General features: G+C 32.5%; 1 protein-coding gene across 1 annotated transcript in view; it reads right to left on the bottom strand.

The window, feature by feature from the left end:
- Positions 1 to 16,310, bottom strand: part of Diaph3 (diaphanous related formin 3) — a 474,806-nt gene that overhangs the window by 308,187 nt on the left and 150,309 nt on the right. The window contains exons 10-14 of the mRNA XM_027938043.3: positions 12,485 to 12,595; positions 12,077 to 12,195; positions 11,279 to 11,395; positions 7,405 to 7,523; positions 4,913 to 4,977 (exon numbers count right to left, since the gene is read on the bottom strand). Coding sequence (XP_027793844.1) covers positions 4,913 to 4,977; positions 7,405 to 7,523; positions 11,279 to 11,395; positions 12,077 to 12,195; positions 12,485 to 12,595 — 531 coding nt within the window. The remainder of the gene's footprint in view (positions 1 to 4,912; positions 4,978 to 7,404; positions 7,524 to 11,278; positions 11,396 to 12,076; positions 12,196 to 12,484; positions 12,596 to 16,310) is intronic.

The raw sequence follows: 16,310 nt of genomic DNA, 5'->3' as shown, positions 1-16,310 counted from the left end.
TCAAATCCAGCTCCTCAGTCACACTAGTCATTTTAAAGGATGCAACAGACACACACAATGCACTGGCTACCATGTTGAACAAAATAAATTATACGATATTCCACACTCCTATAAGGGGCATGTCTGCTCTATAGCATAAATACTTACAAATAGAATATGCAATATCTTTTCTGTATGTTCTACTACATGATCATCTTCTGCTTCTCCTCTGTCCCCTTCTCCTCCTACTCCTGATTTCTCCTCCCAATTTCTTGCATGTTGGCAAAGTATAGGACTTTTGCCTCATCACTCTGCTTCTCTCATTCCAATTTCTCATAAGATAACCTCTTCCACATCACCATTCATATACTGATGGCATCCAAATCCCTATCACCAAGACATCTTTCATCTAAGTACCAGACTACTAATTAAGCCATAAATACATTTTCAATTGCTTAATGAAAAATATTCAAATAAAAAAATAAATAAAAGCAAAATAAAAAATAAAAACTTTCCAAAACCAAGGTTAAGTCTTCCCTCTACAAACCTTGATTTTTCAACACTGTTGTTCTTTGTTAATAACAATCCAAATAATATGTCTCCTTTAACATTTCTCTCAGAGGGTTAGGTACTGGAGGTAAGAGTGTTAAGCAGAACATGGCCAGTGCTTCTAGTAAGCAGAGTCTGATAGTAAAGTAAAAGCAAATACCCCAACTCCATGAGAAGTACCACCAATAAAGCTAGAGAAGAACTGAGTGCCATGGAATGATTCCTAGAGGAATAATATATAACATCAGGCTTAAAGAATTTGAAGAATTAGCTGAGAAGTGCATTTACCATTTCAAGCTGAGGGAATACCAATGCACAGAGGAAATACAATCAATTTTTTTGTCAGGGGCACAAAAGAAGATACAAAAACAAGCTGTGGGGATTAAGCTGGAGATATACACAGGAACAATTTTTTATTCACAAGTTCAATTTTGTAATATTCTATTTTATTAATTAATTTACTTAGGAATTAAATTTTGAAAGGAATTTTGCAATAAACCAGTTTTTTTTGTTTTGTTTTGTTTGTCCTAAAATCCACAGAATGTTGTGAGGTTAAGTATGCTAGGAAATAACATGATCAATTTGCACTTTGGAAAACCCAACTAGGAAAGGTGTAGAAGATGAAACAAAAGGGAAATACTACAGGCACAAAGATTAGTTTGGAGGCTATTGTAGTTGTCCAAACAAGAACTAAGGACCTATCTGAATTGAGCTGGAGGAGAAGATAATGCAGAAGAAATGAGCCTAAAGAATCCAAAAGTGTTTGTATCTGACTGAAAGAAGAAATAGAACAGGAGAGGATATCTAAGATGAGTACAGAGTTATGTGTTTTTTGCACTGGAAACAAAGTGTTGTAACATGGGATAGGAGGAGTATATAAAATGCAGGTAAGAAAGCCATTTTTAGGAAGAAAAAAAGATGACTTTGGTTCCATTTATAATTCAGATGTGCATCACTATAAAGAAATAACTGGCAGAGGCTCCTTATTAAAAATAGGTTTGTATATTTAGTTCATAGTTTTGGAGATTCAAAGTTCAAATGGCATAACACAGCTCTATTATAAGGGCCACCCTGAGCTGTATCACCTCAAGGCACAGACAGCAACAGAAGGAGTGTATGCCAGAGCAAGCAATTATATGAGGAAGCAGCAATAAAGAAGATCAGAGGAATCAGGCTTGCTCCTTTTATAATAGTCCTCTTCCTCTGGCAAGACTCAAAGGGTGGCACAGAGAACTATGTTATGACCCAATGACCTAAAGGCCTCCCACTGGGCCCCAAACCTTAATGGTTCTACCACCTCCCAGCAGTGTCACACCGGGGACCAATCCTTTAACACATGATCTGTAAGAAGGACAAAATAAAACCATATCCAAACTGCAGATATGTCAAGCTTGATATACCTAGAAGAAATTGAAAATAAATTTACATTCACCTCTTCCTTGAATACCTCAACTTGTTACTTCATACTGATGCTTCAGGACTGACATCAGATAACACTTCTTGGATAAGTCTTCCCTGACCATCCAAGACTAGATGAAAAATCCTTCCTGTTGGCTCGCATCCCACATAGGACTTTTCTACCACAATTATCATGCTGTCATATAAAATTCTTAAAATGTAGCATCACATGACTCAATAGCATTCTTCAACATGGAAACTCATAAAAGTGAGAACCTTTTTTATTCATTACCTTTTGAATGCCTTACATTTATAAATAAATTCAATAAATGTTTATGGAATGAAGTGATAGAGCCAACTCCTGTCAAATTTTCATGTGCTGAATGACTGTGTCAATATCATATATTAAATTTAACCATTCCTCCCATATCAAAGATCATTAAGGGGTCATTTTCTCTTCTTTCTTACTACTGAGACAAAGTTCATTGCTACACAAAATAAATGCTTATGAGAGGAAGAATGAAAAAGTCTTTTAACAATATCATATGTACACTATTCTATGTTTAGTCTAAAATTCAGAAAGTAAAAGTGTTATTTAGGGGGCCAAAGGAAAAAAAAATGATTAAAACAACCAGTCATAATTAGTACACTCTGAAAATTTATTAAATCAACTTGGCAAATACTAAAAGTATCTGTATTATTCACCAAAGAGATAAATTTCTACATCCTCCCCTATAAAAGGATCAGATGAAGCATAAACTTTGCTTTAGCATTTTTATAATATCTATAGTCAAATCACTGTAGCCGTAGGGATAAAATGAGTCTCCATTAAAAGTATACCTTATAAAATCTGATATGATAGCGTTCTTCTCCAAAAAGAGTTGCTACAGCAATATTATACTTACAAAATTACAAACAAAAATGTCAAGAAACACAGTTAAGGTTGAGGTTCTGCTTAATTTTGTTCCCTAGAGTAAATGTATTAGTACATCTGCACAAGAAGGTTGATAATTCAATATTCTCTATACACTATCTGACATTTCTGGTCTTCATTTTTCAAATTTATGCACCAAAATAAAGAATGTGTCTAGCAACTATGATTCCTTCCTCCCTAAAGCAAGGTATTTACATGTGTCCTTATAAAGCTATCAGAACAAAGTTTTTGCTGATATATACAAAATGGTATGGCAATAGAAATCTTTTATGAAACAATATTTTTTGAATATACCTAAAAAATAATTTCTGACTAAAAAAAGACAACTAACCTTGAACAAGATCTTTAAATTACATTTAAACTTTGTAATTTAAAAGAAATCTGTTGAGAAATATATTGTTCAACTCAGATACACTATATATCTGAAAATGATAACCAGAGCAAATAAACACTGTCTGGGCCGTATTCAATTCTAGTACTTGAAAGTGTATTATAACCTTGCCAGGAAAGGTGAAAGGGCTTATGGAGCCTAGAATACAAGGCTCACTGGGGGAAGGTTCACACTACAACATGAACATCTATCAACAGTGACACTTTGTAGACTTAAGTGATCCATTAATCTGTAGTACACCAAGTCATTCAAGGCAATGACAATATTTATATTCATATTCATAGCTGTGACACAAGCCTGAGGCCAAAGGACTAGATATAACCTCTCACTTAATGTTTGGCGAGCCCAATACCCTAGGACTTTCCACACAAAAAATTCTTCAATGGCCGGGCATGGTGGAGCACACCTGTAATCCTAGCAGCTCAGGAGGCTCAGGTGGGAGGATCTCAGGTTCAAAGCCAGGATCAGCAACTTAGCAAGGCCTAAGGAATTTACCTAGACCCTGTCTCTAAATAAAACATAAAAAGGGCTGAGGATGTGGCTCAGTGATTAAGAGCCCCTGGGTTCACTCCCCTGTACAAAAAAAAAAAAAATTCAATGTTTTTCATATGTCACTCCTTAACGAAGGAAATGGTGCCTATTATTTGGAAGTTATGATCTTCGATGTTTATGGAAAAGTGAAATTCTTTCAAGACATAATTAGAATCTGCAACTCAAACATGTGCATACCTTGGGATGGTGCAAACATTCATTTAATAAATATTCCTTATGGTGTGGCTATGATGGCAGTCTTTTTGTGGTAATTATTATTATTCTAATGATAGAAGAAAGCAGCCCTAAGAATTCAAATGAGAATGATTATATAAATGTAATAGAAGAAAGCAGCCCTAAGAATTCAAATGAGAATGATTATATAAATGTAAAGAATACAACCAAGAAAGTCTAATGGGTACATGCCAAGCCAGAGATAAAAGGTAAAAACACCACTTTAGAGAAAAATAGGGAATGGCTGGATTCTCAGAAATACTAAGGTTGAAACTGATGAAGCTAAAAATAGTCAACAGTTTCCAACTATGAAACAGCAACCTGGTATAGTTCAACCTAATAATGAAGCAACTCAAAACAAAAATTTAACCTTTCTAAAAATTTCAGATATAATTTCAGTCTAAAGAATCTAAACTATGACTTCTAAAGAATTACTCATCTTAGGATTTTGATTCTAAACATTTTGTTCAACTATTTATTTTTTCATTCAAAAAAATATTTTTTTAGTTCTTACACAAAGTCAGGAATTGTTCTTGGTGCAGAAATAGTGAATGGGGGGGGGGGGGGGGGGAAACCCTCAAAGTTTACTCTGGAGTGGAGAAATAACTAATACACATGTACACATAAAAGTACATAAATTTAGTACTATACAAGGTTATAACAAATATAATGTAAAAAAAAATAAGGGAAGAAGTACAGGAAAGGCAAAACTTGGGAATGGGGAATGAAGTTTTAAATAACAAGGTGGTCTAAGAAATTATACATAGAGAACAGTATATGGGTAAATACCTAGGGGGGGAAAAAAAGAGAGAGAATAACAAGCAAAGTCCCTGAAGTCCATTCATGCCTTCAGTGATTCCCCACAAAGTCTGGCAAGGTTGGTCAACGTTACTTACTTTTTTGTGAAGTTCTGATGCCTTTTCTTCAAACTCTTCTAGTTTTGCTTGATCTATGCAAACATCTAAAATTGCAATGACAAAAATCGTTTAATTGCAATATTACTTAAATTCATTGTAAATTCAATAGCTTAGAAAGAAAAAATCATGGAATGGAATTAGAATTAATAGTGATAAATAGAGAAAATGTAAACAAAATGAAGAAATATATTATGAGGCTGAAACGGAGGTGGCTTTATAAAGCCTGACATCAAAAAAGAAAAACCCAAGTACAATTTTAAACTTCTATCACGGAAGAGGAGAGATTTCAATTATATAACACCCAAAAGTTCCTATCATCAACCTTAAATATTCTGAAGGAAGAAGGAAAAATGAGACCAACAGAAACTAGGAAACAGGCAGCCATAATAGGGGGAAAAACAACAACTACTAAAAGGTTTGTTACAACCAAATAATATGAAAATATAAAATTTCAAATGAGAACTCATAGCAAAGATTAAATGGTCCATAATGTCAAGTATTGGAGTTGGCACAAGGAAACCAACTCTCCTACAAAGTAATAACTGAAGTGTTAAGTGAGGAACACTGCTGATTAAAAATTAGGCAATACTTGCTAAAATTTTAAAAGAAAACACTTCTTTCAGACAGCAATACTATTTTTTAGGACTTTGCCACTGGGCAGAATACTCATTAAAATATTGTTTATGTTATATGGCTCCATGGGACTAAATAATTAATTCTCTGATTCCTAAAATATAGAAATTATCTCTCAATTACTATGATATATGAAATCATATGCAACCTATGCTTTTTAACACCTGTCTCCCCTGTTGCTGGACTTTATCTCTTCTCTCACCTACTCATAAATACAAGTCTTTCCTGTATTTAAATCTGTATATTTATTCTAATCATTTAAAATTAATAAGCAATAAATTTATTAAAACTGTATAAATATGATTCACTTGTATTGTCCAGCAGTATTCAAAGCTTTCTATTTCTTTCTCAAGACTTCAATAACAAAATCCCACAGCTACCAAAGAAAAAGCATTCCTAATGTCCAGGTGGGATATATTTTTCTGACACCATACAAAATCATTTCCCATTTTGGTTTGCTACATATATAGAGCACATTTTTCTTAGCATCTATGCCCCACTCTTACTCTTAGGAAATGCTAATTGTTTCTCTCCACAGAAACAAGCATTTTCATTATCAGTGTCACTAATGTTATCTAGTTCTCTACTCCTTCTATACATTCCATTTCTTTTCCTGAGTGTAGAAGAAAAACATAATCTTGCATAGATAAGTAGTTAAAAATGGGAGGTGTGTGTTGATAGCCTTTTCAGACCTTCCTGTATATTATTCTCTGCTGTTACACCAAAATTTCACAAATGATACTTCTTAAATAGTATCCAAATATGAATGAACTTGCACTGTTACTGTAAGATCATGCATCACTATTTAACTTTTAATGGATCTTTTGCCTATGCTAAATTTGTATCATCAGGCGCTGGTTATTTAGAAATGAGTAGTTTGCTGAGTCAAGCACATCTCCAAATTTTAACACATCTCTTTATAAAATATCAAAATAACCATATTGGTTAATTATTCCACTAAACACACTAGAAAGGTTTGTTTTGTTTTGTTTTGTTAGTACTAAGACACTATAAAGGTAGCAGCAATAAATATGAGTTTTCAAAATTCTAATTTTCACTTAAAAACTCAGGTTTTCTAATTGGTCACAAATTCTGTCAGTCATTGTCTTTGAAGTACAGGTTCACTCTATTTCAGTTTTATGAATATGTGTGCTAAACAGAGTAACAAGTTCACATGACAGTGTTTCAAACTAAAAGACTGTTTTTGACTATTTTATACATTGGCACACACAAATGCTTTACGCATATAATTCATTTGTTAACATACAATATTGCAAAGATGTTCTTAAGCAGCAACATGTAATAAAATTATTCTTAGGACTACATGGAATTTCTTTTTAGAAAATTGGCAGGATTAGTTTAGTTTGCAGTTCTAAGGTTCCATCCAGGGGTGCACTGAATCATGTCTTTGTCCCTTTTGTATTATTATTATTATTATTACTACTACTACTACAGAGTCTTATTATTTTGAGACAGGGTCTTATTAACTTGTTACAGCTGTCCTCAAACTTATGATCCTCCGGCCTCAGCCTCCGATGTATCTAGGATTACAAGTGTGCCCCACGTGTTGCTTTGTTCTATGTAAAGAATACACTGAGTACAGTTTAGTGCCAGTGCCTTGATTTATAAATTTTACACCCCATTGCTTTGCGCCATCAGTGGAAGACATTAACAGAATCAAAAAGGCAAATAATAAATAAGTATTATAATGACTACTAAGATACCCTGAAAGGGGCTTAAAGACCCTCTGGAGGTCCATCATAGAAACCAATACCACAGAGCTAACCCAAGTCATAGAAAAAAATAAGATATTTGAATTTAAATGAAGAAATACTTACCTACAAATTGACTTAAATCTAAATCCAATCGTTTTCGATATGTGAAATCTGGATCCATTCCATCTTTATGCAATACAATCTGGGATACACACTCATCGATTAATTTGAAGTACTGTTGTCTAAAATGAAAGAGAAGAGTAAATGTACTCTTATTACATCAAAACAATAATTTTTATTAGGTTTAATTTCAAGTTCAAGAATTTGTTAATATAGTTTCAACAAGTGTTAGGTAGAGAACACTGCTAATTAAAAATTAGGCAATATAAATATAAATGAAATCAAATTCCATTTATTGATTTTAATAAATATTTTTAAATAATCTTTTAGGAAATACACAATGCTTTAAAGATGACTTTCGAATACAAGTCAGAACCTTTACTTAATTTGTCAACAGTTATAAAGAGATTAAAATGAAGTGATATGTGCTTGAAGGTAATCCTCAAAGATCATTAAACTTCGCTGTGTCACACCAAAATAGCTACTGTTCATTCATTTTCTTAGTACAAACCAAGAAAATATTTTCTACAAAAAGTTTTATGGGAAGTTCTTTAAAGCCATATTGCACATTATTTTCAGAATGTTTATGCAATCAAATTAAAAACTGACACTGCAGAAGCTGGGGATGTGGTTCAATGGTAGAGCACTTGTATAGTGTGCCTTAGGCCCTGGTTTAGATCTTCAACATCACAAACACAAACAAAACTGATACTGTAAATGTTATGTAATGCCAAACTAGTATTTCTTACTCAAAAGAAAAGTAGGAAACATTTACTATGACAACAATGTACAAAAATTAAATTTCAACTAAAATCCCCAAATAGGATCCATATTGTTTCTAAAAGTTAAACATAGTCAGTCTGTATTTCTAATACCCTAAGAACATTCCCTAAAAATCTAGTCAACGAATGTGAAAGTAATACATGCAATAAAAATTATAAACAAAATCAGATTAAATGTTAGAATAGGCAGTACCATAATGAGGTACAAAATAACATTCCCAATTACCCCTAAGAATTCTTTCTTTCCTCCAGGACTTGCGTAGTGAAATTTTCTTCTCCACCACTTTCCATATGGACACCCCGTCTGTCCACATGGACCTCTCTTTCCTATAAACTCTGTCCTACTATCTTTGATCTATTTATCTTACATGTAATAAACCATATATTATGCTGAATAAAACTAGTATGGCTACATATTATCAAAGACTAAGTCAATAATTTTCACAGGGTAAAGTATTCAAGGAATGATTCCTAAGTCTCAATTTTCTCTACTTCTTTCAAGGACATTAAATAATTAAGGCTTCAATAGTTTAGCTGTTATAACTTCTTTTACACTTATATATCTATCACATTTGAAATTTTCCATGATGTATTCCTTTTTTTACTCTTAACATCAGTCTAGTAGTTTAATAATAAAAATGTTTTTGCTTTAATACTACAAGACATTTTGTCATTTTTTGAAATTTAATGTTGGCACACTTTTTCTCAAATCCACAATGTCCACTTATGAGTTCATTAATGATGTGGCTCAAATTACATGCAAAAACTCTTTCAGCAAGCAAAAATAGCCAAGTCTCTGGATCTTAGAAATGTACATCTAGGAAATAATCTCCATGATAAGTATCATGAATCTGTCAGGGGAATATGTGAATAAATTAATTAAGTGATAAATACAAATTGCCATTACACTTCACCAACACAATACTACTCTTGTTGGAGAATGTGTTCTGAGATCATATGCATTTTATCTGAAGTATTTTTAACAAATATCAAAAATTATCTCCCTTGAGCTTCAACTAGCATCATATTTTGCACCTGATAAGACACTAATTATTTGGTCAAAACAGAATTTGGTCTTCTCCTCCTCCTGTACATTTTTTCCCCCTTTTTCTTGAGGAATTATGGCGGCCTTGTGTACATTTTCCCCAATGGAGTAACATCTCAGTAAAATTTCCTTTTAATCCAAAAGTTTAAACTAAAAAAAAAAAAAAAAGAACTCTTAATTTTTCTCCTCAATTATTTTAAATGAGAACATTTTATATTCTGACAAGATAATTTGTTATTTACAAAAAGTGAAAAGTTATATTTGTTTATATCAACAGTAGTTTAAAATGTTATTCAATAATAAATGTTAAGGTCATCTAAGATTTCTGAAAAGGCAAATTCCAGGTCCATGGTACAATGGAGGAAATAAAAATATAAACAGAAAACAAAAAGAACAACATTCATAGAATGTTTCCTTTTATACCAATAAAAGTTGTTTTACTGCATGGAAATTAAAAGCTAAATAAGTTAATTTTTTAAAGATGAATGTTTGACAAAAATATGTAAGTGACCACAACTGTGATACTATAATATAATAAAAGCAACAAAAATATAAATTTATAAGAGTGGACAAATAATAACAATAACTAATTGCAGTTTGAGATCATGAAACACAAACAGATAGTTGTATTAAACTTATAACAAGTATGTCTCCCGCTAAAATAAGACGAGCTGAACATGCCCCAGGACAGTTGTTTATTTTGATCTGTTTTGAAGTTGGACATAATACCATGCCCCTTGGACACAACCCCTGTGGCACCACAGACACATTCAAACCACTGAATGCTAACAGGGTCCTGACTTCCTGGGAACTTGCAATAGCAAAAACCAACCTGAGGTCAGCGGGATCACACACAAACAGATCAAGAAATTGATGGGGTTACTTCAGAATAAAGACAAGTTTTTAATTTCATTTTGAAGTAAATTTGGAGTAGAAATATAGTATTGTAATTAGCAGGATATAAGGGGTATTATAAAATCTTATCTAATTAGTATTTTTCATATATCATTTATAAAATGGTTAAATATGTAAGCTTTTATTTTATCTTAAATATCAGAAAGCAGTTTATTAAACTCATATTTTTAAAACATTTATGGGGTTCTTAGCTACAAAGAAGTTTGGTGCATGACCTCTACTCTTCCTAAAGGATCTGAAGTTCCAATATTTTGACTCTTGTTGCCTCCTGTTAGGTACATTAGTACATCACTGAGCTGCACTTTGCCTTCACCCAGGGGCACAGTCTGAAAGAGGCTTTTCTAACAAATCCTTCTACTTGAAAATAAGAAGGAAAGAAACACTCCCACAATATTTGAGAATGAAATCACGGCAAAGATAAATTGGTGGCAACATAGAGGATTTTATATTCAAACATCTTAGTTTCTCTCATAAAATAGCAATAAAACTGGAAAGAGATTATAGAGAACACTTATTGAGCATGCACCATGTATCAGGGATTTGGCTCTGTTACCATACTTAATCTTCCTACAACCCAGTGAGTTAGGTGTTCATAAACATATAGAGCTACATTATGATGTAGATGAGGTAGAGAAAGGGTAAACAATTTGTTATGCTCAGCTGGCTGGTATATAATCAAACCTGAAAAGCCATATGTATAGTTTCTCTAATGCATTAGAAACATTAAACACACCTATATCATTAAGGTAATTTCCAGCTACTTAAACACTAATAAATGCTGTGTTTAGTATCCTTCATGTAACTTATGAAAAGAAACATATCAACATCATAGGTACTGCATAAGAAATAACCAGAAAATATTACCCATCACATGTTAAACAAATAATTTGTTGCTACTTTGAATTTTTATTCAGATGAAAGACTATAACCAAGAATCCACTGCAGTTTAAAGTCACAGTTATATAATAGTGTGTCACCATAATGTATCTAAATGTATGCCCAGAGGAAAAAAACATAAATCAATATTATGACAGAAATAAAAATTATTTTTAGTCCAAATGAAATATCAAGTGAACTTCACAATTAATAGATTTTTATTGGTGAAAGAAAACATTAGAATATAACTTCCTCTGACCTTATAAAATAATCATTTCGAATCAGCAAAAGATGCTGAAGAATAGAAATAAAATATCCCTCTGCTCTGGTTTCCTTAACTGTGTTCCATACCATGTTGTAAACATCAGATGCTTCAGTAAGTTGATTAAGGAACATAAGGACTTATTTATACTCTAACATCAAACAACTGTAATAATATGATACAGAATCTGCTCTGTAAAGCTTTGAGAAACCATTATCTATATTACCCTAATACAGGTACTGAAGACTGAAGGCAGGGAATAACTCTGGAAATGTAACTTGCTCTGACACTTTCTTGCTTCCCCCTCATAACCCCAACTAATCTGCTTTTCCTACGTGAAAATGCTGCTGGAGGTGAAGGTAGTAGGCTGCTGGCTGTGAACACCATAATGAGTTCTAGGGGTGCTCTCACTGACAGTGCCAGGGCAGGTGTTATTTATCATGGATAAGCACTAGTAGAGAATACGGGTGGATCTCTGGAAGAATGCAGTCCCACAAAATGAACAAGGGGCCTAATGAGTATGAACCCACTCTGCAGAGAAGGAGCATGGGTGGCAAGGGAGACACTTAACATAAAAAGCTGGTCCATTTGTTAATTGTAATATCAATTTATATATGTGTATACTCAGAAAAATGGAAAGAGCTAACAAAATAACATTTTTCTGGTGCAAAAAGGTTTGATTTCACATTGTGTTACATAGAAATGAGTTAAATATTTTATAGGGAGCACTCAGTTGTTTTGGAATTAGCAGTGCTTTTATATATCTTTTGACTAGACCTCAGAAAAAAAGGATATTCAAGTTCAGCTCTAATATCTTCCAGACGATGAGAGAACTCAATCAAATCTTCTTCCTTATGCTCATCAAAGACTTTAAGTTGGATATCCAGGCCATCATTCTTAATACGTTTTAAACTCTAGAGATATTAAATTGCAATTATGATGAATGATTTTGTTTTTAATTATGCAAAAAATTAATGTATAACATATAAACAATAAACCAACCATTCAACATGATTTATAGCATTCAAAGATATAAAGTGTTAAATAATACTCAAATTTTATCATCTATATTTCAAAAATAGATTTTTATACTCAAAGTCTTTTCCCATAGATAAATTATTCTTCAGGGTAATTTATCTAAATTTCCCCCACTCAAGTACTCTTCTAATTTAAATATTAATAAGGAGACTGCAGGGCACTTACTGGTAATATCTCTTTCAATCCACAACGCATAAATTCATTTCTGATATGAAGCCTGAAGTCCAGATCATCAGGAGATGTAACAAGGGCGTTTATGAGCTGCATACAAGCTACCTACAGCAGACACACAGTGAGATTTAGACTTGGTTTCTAACATTAGAGATAAAACAACAAAATTGAAAAATTGAGGTTCTGTTCCAAGAATTACCAAATATTTTCTCTAGCAGAAAATCCTATTAATGTAATAATTTATGTGTAAAATATTTTAATCAACCATATATATTTAAAAGAAATAGAGTTTAAGTAGTTTTTCTTTTTCACTTATTTGGGATTGTTGAGGAAAAAGGGAGATGAAGATATATTACTCATTAGTATCTCTTCACAAAAAAATTCACCAATAACCAAAAGGTAAGGTCTTATCCAGCATCATTCCACATACAACCAATAGAACATGAACACATTCTGGCTGAAAACTACAAATATGTATTAGTGGATGGATAGTATCTAAACTGGAACAAAAAAATAATAATTTTCCATTCATCAAAAGAAACATAAATTCCCAAAGACCACAAAATCAACAGGCTACTGAATCTGGTTACCAGGGTTATTATAACCAAAAACTACATAATTAATTAATTTCTCAAACTTTATCAAGCAATGGTTTTTGCACATTGGCAAAAATTCAAAATTACTGTGTTATTTTTATTAACACAAAAATTATATAGCTCATTAAACCCCTTTTAATGTACAGCTTAAATAATAATAAAAAATTACAAAATCTTTCAGTTTAGGTTTCACACCCAGCTTTCAACTTCTCCTGCCTGAACTATGTTTTTTATCATCAAAAATCCATATAATTGAAGCAAAAGAGATTCTCTCTAGAGAGGAAAATCATTCTTTGTTGTTGCTGATAATGTTATTTTTCTATGTCTACATTCTACTCAAAGTCTAACAAGAACTACTGAACTACTGATCAATATGTTTAACCCCACGCTGTTCCCTAAATTGTCTTTTCTCCATTCCTTAAGGCAAGGTTTATATGAATTTAAAATGTTGTTTTTGGATTAAGACACCAACAGGGGTCTCAGTTCCTGCTGGTGAAATATATAGTAATTGTTATATTTGATATCCAAGCACTAAAATTTGACCAGCATGCCTGTACTGTCAAACCTTAAGATTGTTTAAAATAGAGGTGGGAAATGTGCCAGAAGACAGAGGGATAAGCAAAACATACATTAAAAAACTTAAAACAGTCTACCTTTCTGCTACATACTCACTCAGCTATCACCAGTTTGTGTCAATAAATTTAAAATGTTTTCCTTCCACACCCTTACCAGTCATTACTAAGCAACCACAAACTTTTTTTATCAGAAAATACTCTGTAATTTTTAAAGAGCTCAGAGAGTATGCATGCATGTGTGTGTGTGTGTGTGTGTGTGTGTGGTATGTGCACACAATTTCTCTACATTAAGAGATACTAAATCAGTGTCAATAACCGAGAATCTAAACGAATGTAAAGAAAGAAGCACACAGAAAGAAGCAAATACCAGCAACACTAAACTTAGCATAAATATCACCTAAACTGAAAACAGATATATGCAGAAAAAATAAGTAGCATGAAATTGAGAAGGGGAAAAAAATAATCTAAATTATTTCCAGGAAATATTCAAAAAGATGATTTCTCAAAGAAAGAAAAATGGGAAACTAAGCTGAAAGAATCTATTTAAATCTATAAAATGTTTCCCCAGATGTAATGCCTATTTACCACTAACATGGCCTACAACCACTCTTTGATTTTTATCATGCAAACATGAATTTATGAATATACATACATATATTCCAAAACATACTGACTTTCCTTACAGGTCAAAAATCCTATAATGAAGGTAAAGATCAAGGTATTTTTATTAACACAAAATAAATTATATAGCTTTAATGTACAGCTTCAATAGTAATAAAAAATTGCAAATTCCAGATACATAGAACTGTGACCTCACATATATCTCAATGTATGTGTGTGTGTGTGTGTGTGTGTGTGTGTGTGTGTGTGTGTATATATATATATATATATATATATAGACTTGAGGTATCATATGATTTCGCACCAATTCAGCATACCAGCAGTAGACGTCAATTCAGAATCTGTGCCATATTAATTCCCAGAGATACTAAAAAAGGTTCAGGAGCTACAAAGGGAAGCAGTACAAACTGTACAACTGCAGATGCACAGCTATCTTAGTAAAACATACTATACACTACAAGAGGTACATCCGGCATACAATGGGAATTGGAGGTACTAAATAAGAACAAAGACTACTTAATAAAACTACTAACTCAAAGATTAATAGGAAAGCGCCCAATGAAGGAATGGACAAAGATATTTCAAGAAGAGGAATTAATATGTTCAAAGACAGGGGCTATTTCACTAAATTACAAGTAATTCAAAGTTTAGAAATCCTTTGAGCAGGGAGAGCTGGTAAAGGAGTCAAGAGAGATGATGCTGACCAGGAAGACAGGGGACAGATCAGACATGCCTTTTTGTGTACCAAAACACAAAATTCACATTCAAGTGCAAATAGTGAAAATCACAAAGGATATTGTGGAAAGCAGGAACAATAATAGAAACAGTAGATTCAGATTAAAAAGCTAATGTAGAAACAAAACGGTGGTGAGCAATGTAAGAAGGGCTGGAATAACATTTGAAATCTAAACAGGAAAAACTGATACAATTTGAACACTGGTTGAGGTAGAAGAACAGAAGTTACAAGAAGCCTCCCACATTTATTGTTTAACTGACAGGATTTGGAACCATAACAGATATACAAAATGCAAGGAAGCCAACAGGTTTTAAAGAAGAATAGGATAAATCCTGCTTTTAAAACTGAAACTAATATGTACATTAGGAATCATTCATTAAAAAAATAGTTTGTCAACTGGGGATTATTAATAGAAATATTAATAGAAACTCAAGAAATGTGAATAAGTTATTCAATCACCATGCTTATAGAAATATGACCTCTATTAACTTGTATTATGCTACAGAAATGGCTTCAATTACGTGACAAAATTCACCTCCTTCTGGAGCTAGACAAAATTTACTATCTTGTACTCAACTCTGTACTATGACTTTTTAACCTTTGGTTTCTGACCTTTTCTGGACAAATAAGTTAAGACACAAAATTCAAGGAACATAAACACGTTCAATGCCTGAGCCCATCCACAAGCCAGTTCAGGTTGCTCCAAGACAACCAAGAGCAGATTCTTTCTATATTTTTGGTATTCTCAGGAACAGCAAAAGCAAGTTGTCTGAAGAAAGTTCACTCTTGGCTCAACATGTTCATCCTGGATGTACATTGATGATTTTACAAGTTTAAATGATGGCTATACTACAATGTAAAATCCTAACAGCTTCAGGAGATAAATCCAGATTGAAAACAAGTACCAGAAAATACTTAAATAAAAATTCTATCAGAATCTGCAAATACTTATTATTTGATCCTGGAAGATACAGTTTAGAATGTTATTCATCTTCCCTACCCAATAGCAGAAATCATCTGTCTCTCTTTGCACAATCAAATTTCACATTTATCAAGTTAAGATGAGTAAATGATGCTTACAGAGAAATATTTAGCCTCCAGTACAAATAAAGAAACTAATGATTTTTAAATTCTATATACATATGCATTAATTCAGAATAAAAACTAAACAGACTACATAATGTAGAAAGACACAGAAACAGTAAAGAATATCAACAGATGTAAAGTTCTTAAATTTTATTTAATCTCCTAATTGAATGTTCTATAAATGATATGGCAAAACAAGAAGTCAG

The sequence above is a fragment of the Marmota flaviventris genome, chromosome 4, assembly GCF_047511675.1.
Source record: "Marmota flaviventris isolate mMarFla1 chromosome 4, mMarFla1.hap1, whole genome shotgun sequence".
Lineage (NCBI taxonomy): Eukaryota > Metazoa > Chordata > Mammalia > Rodentia > Sciuridae > Marmota > Marmota flaviventris.
Note: the sequence above shows the minus strand (reverse complement) of the source record. Positions and strands in the feature narration are given on the sequence as shown.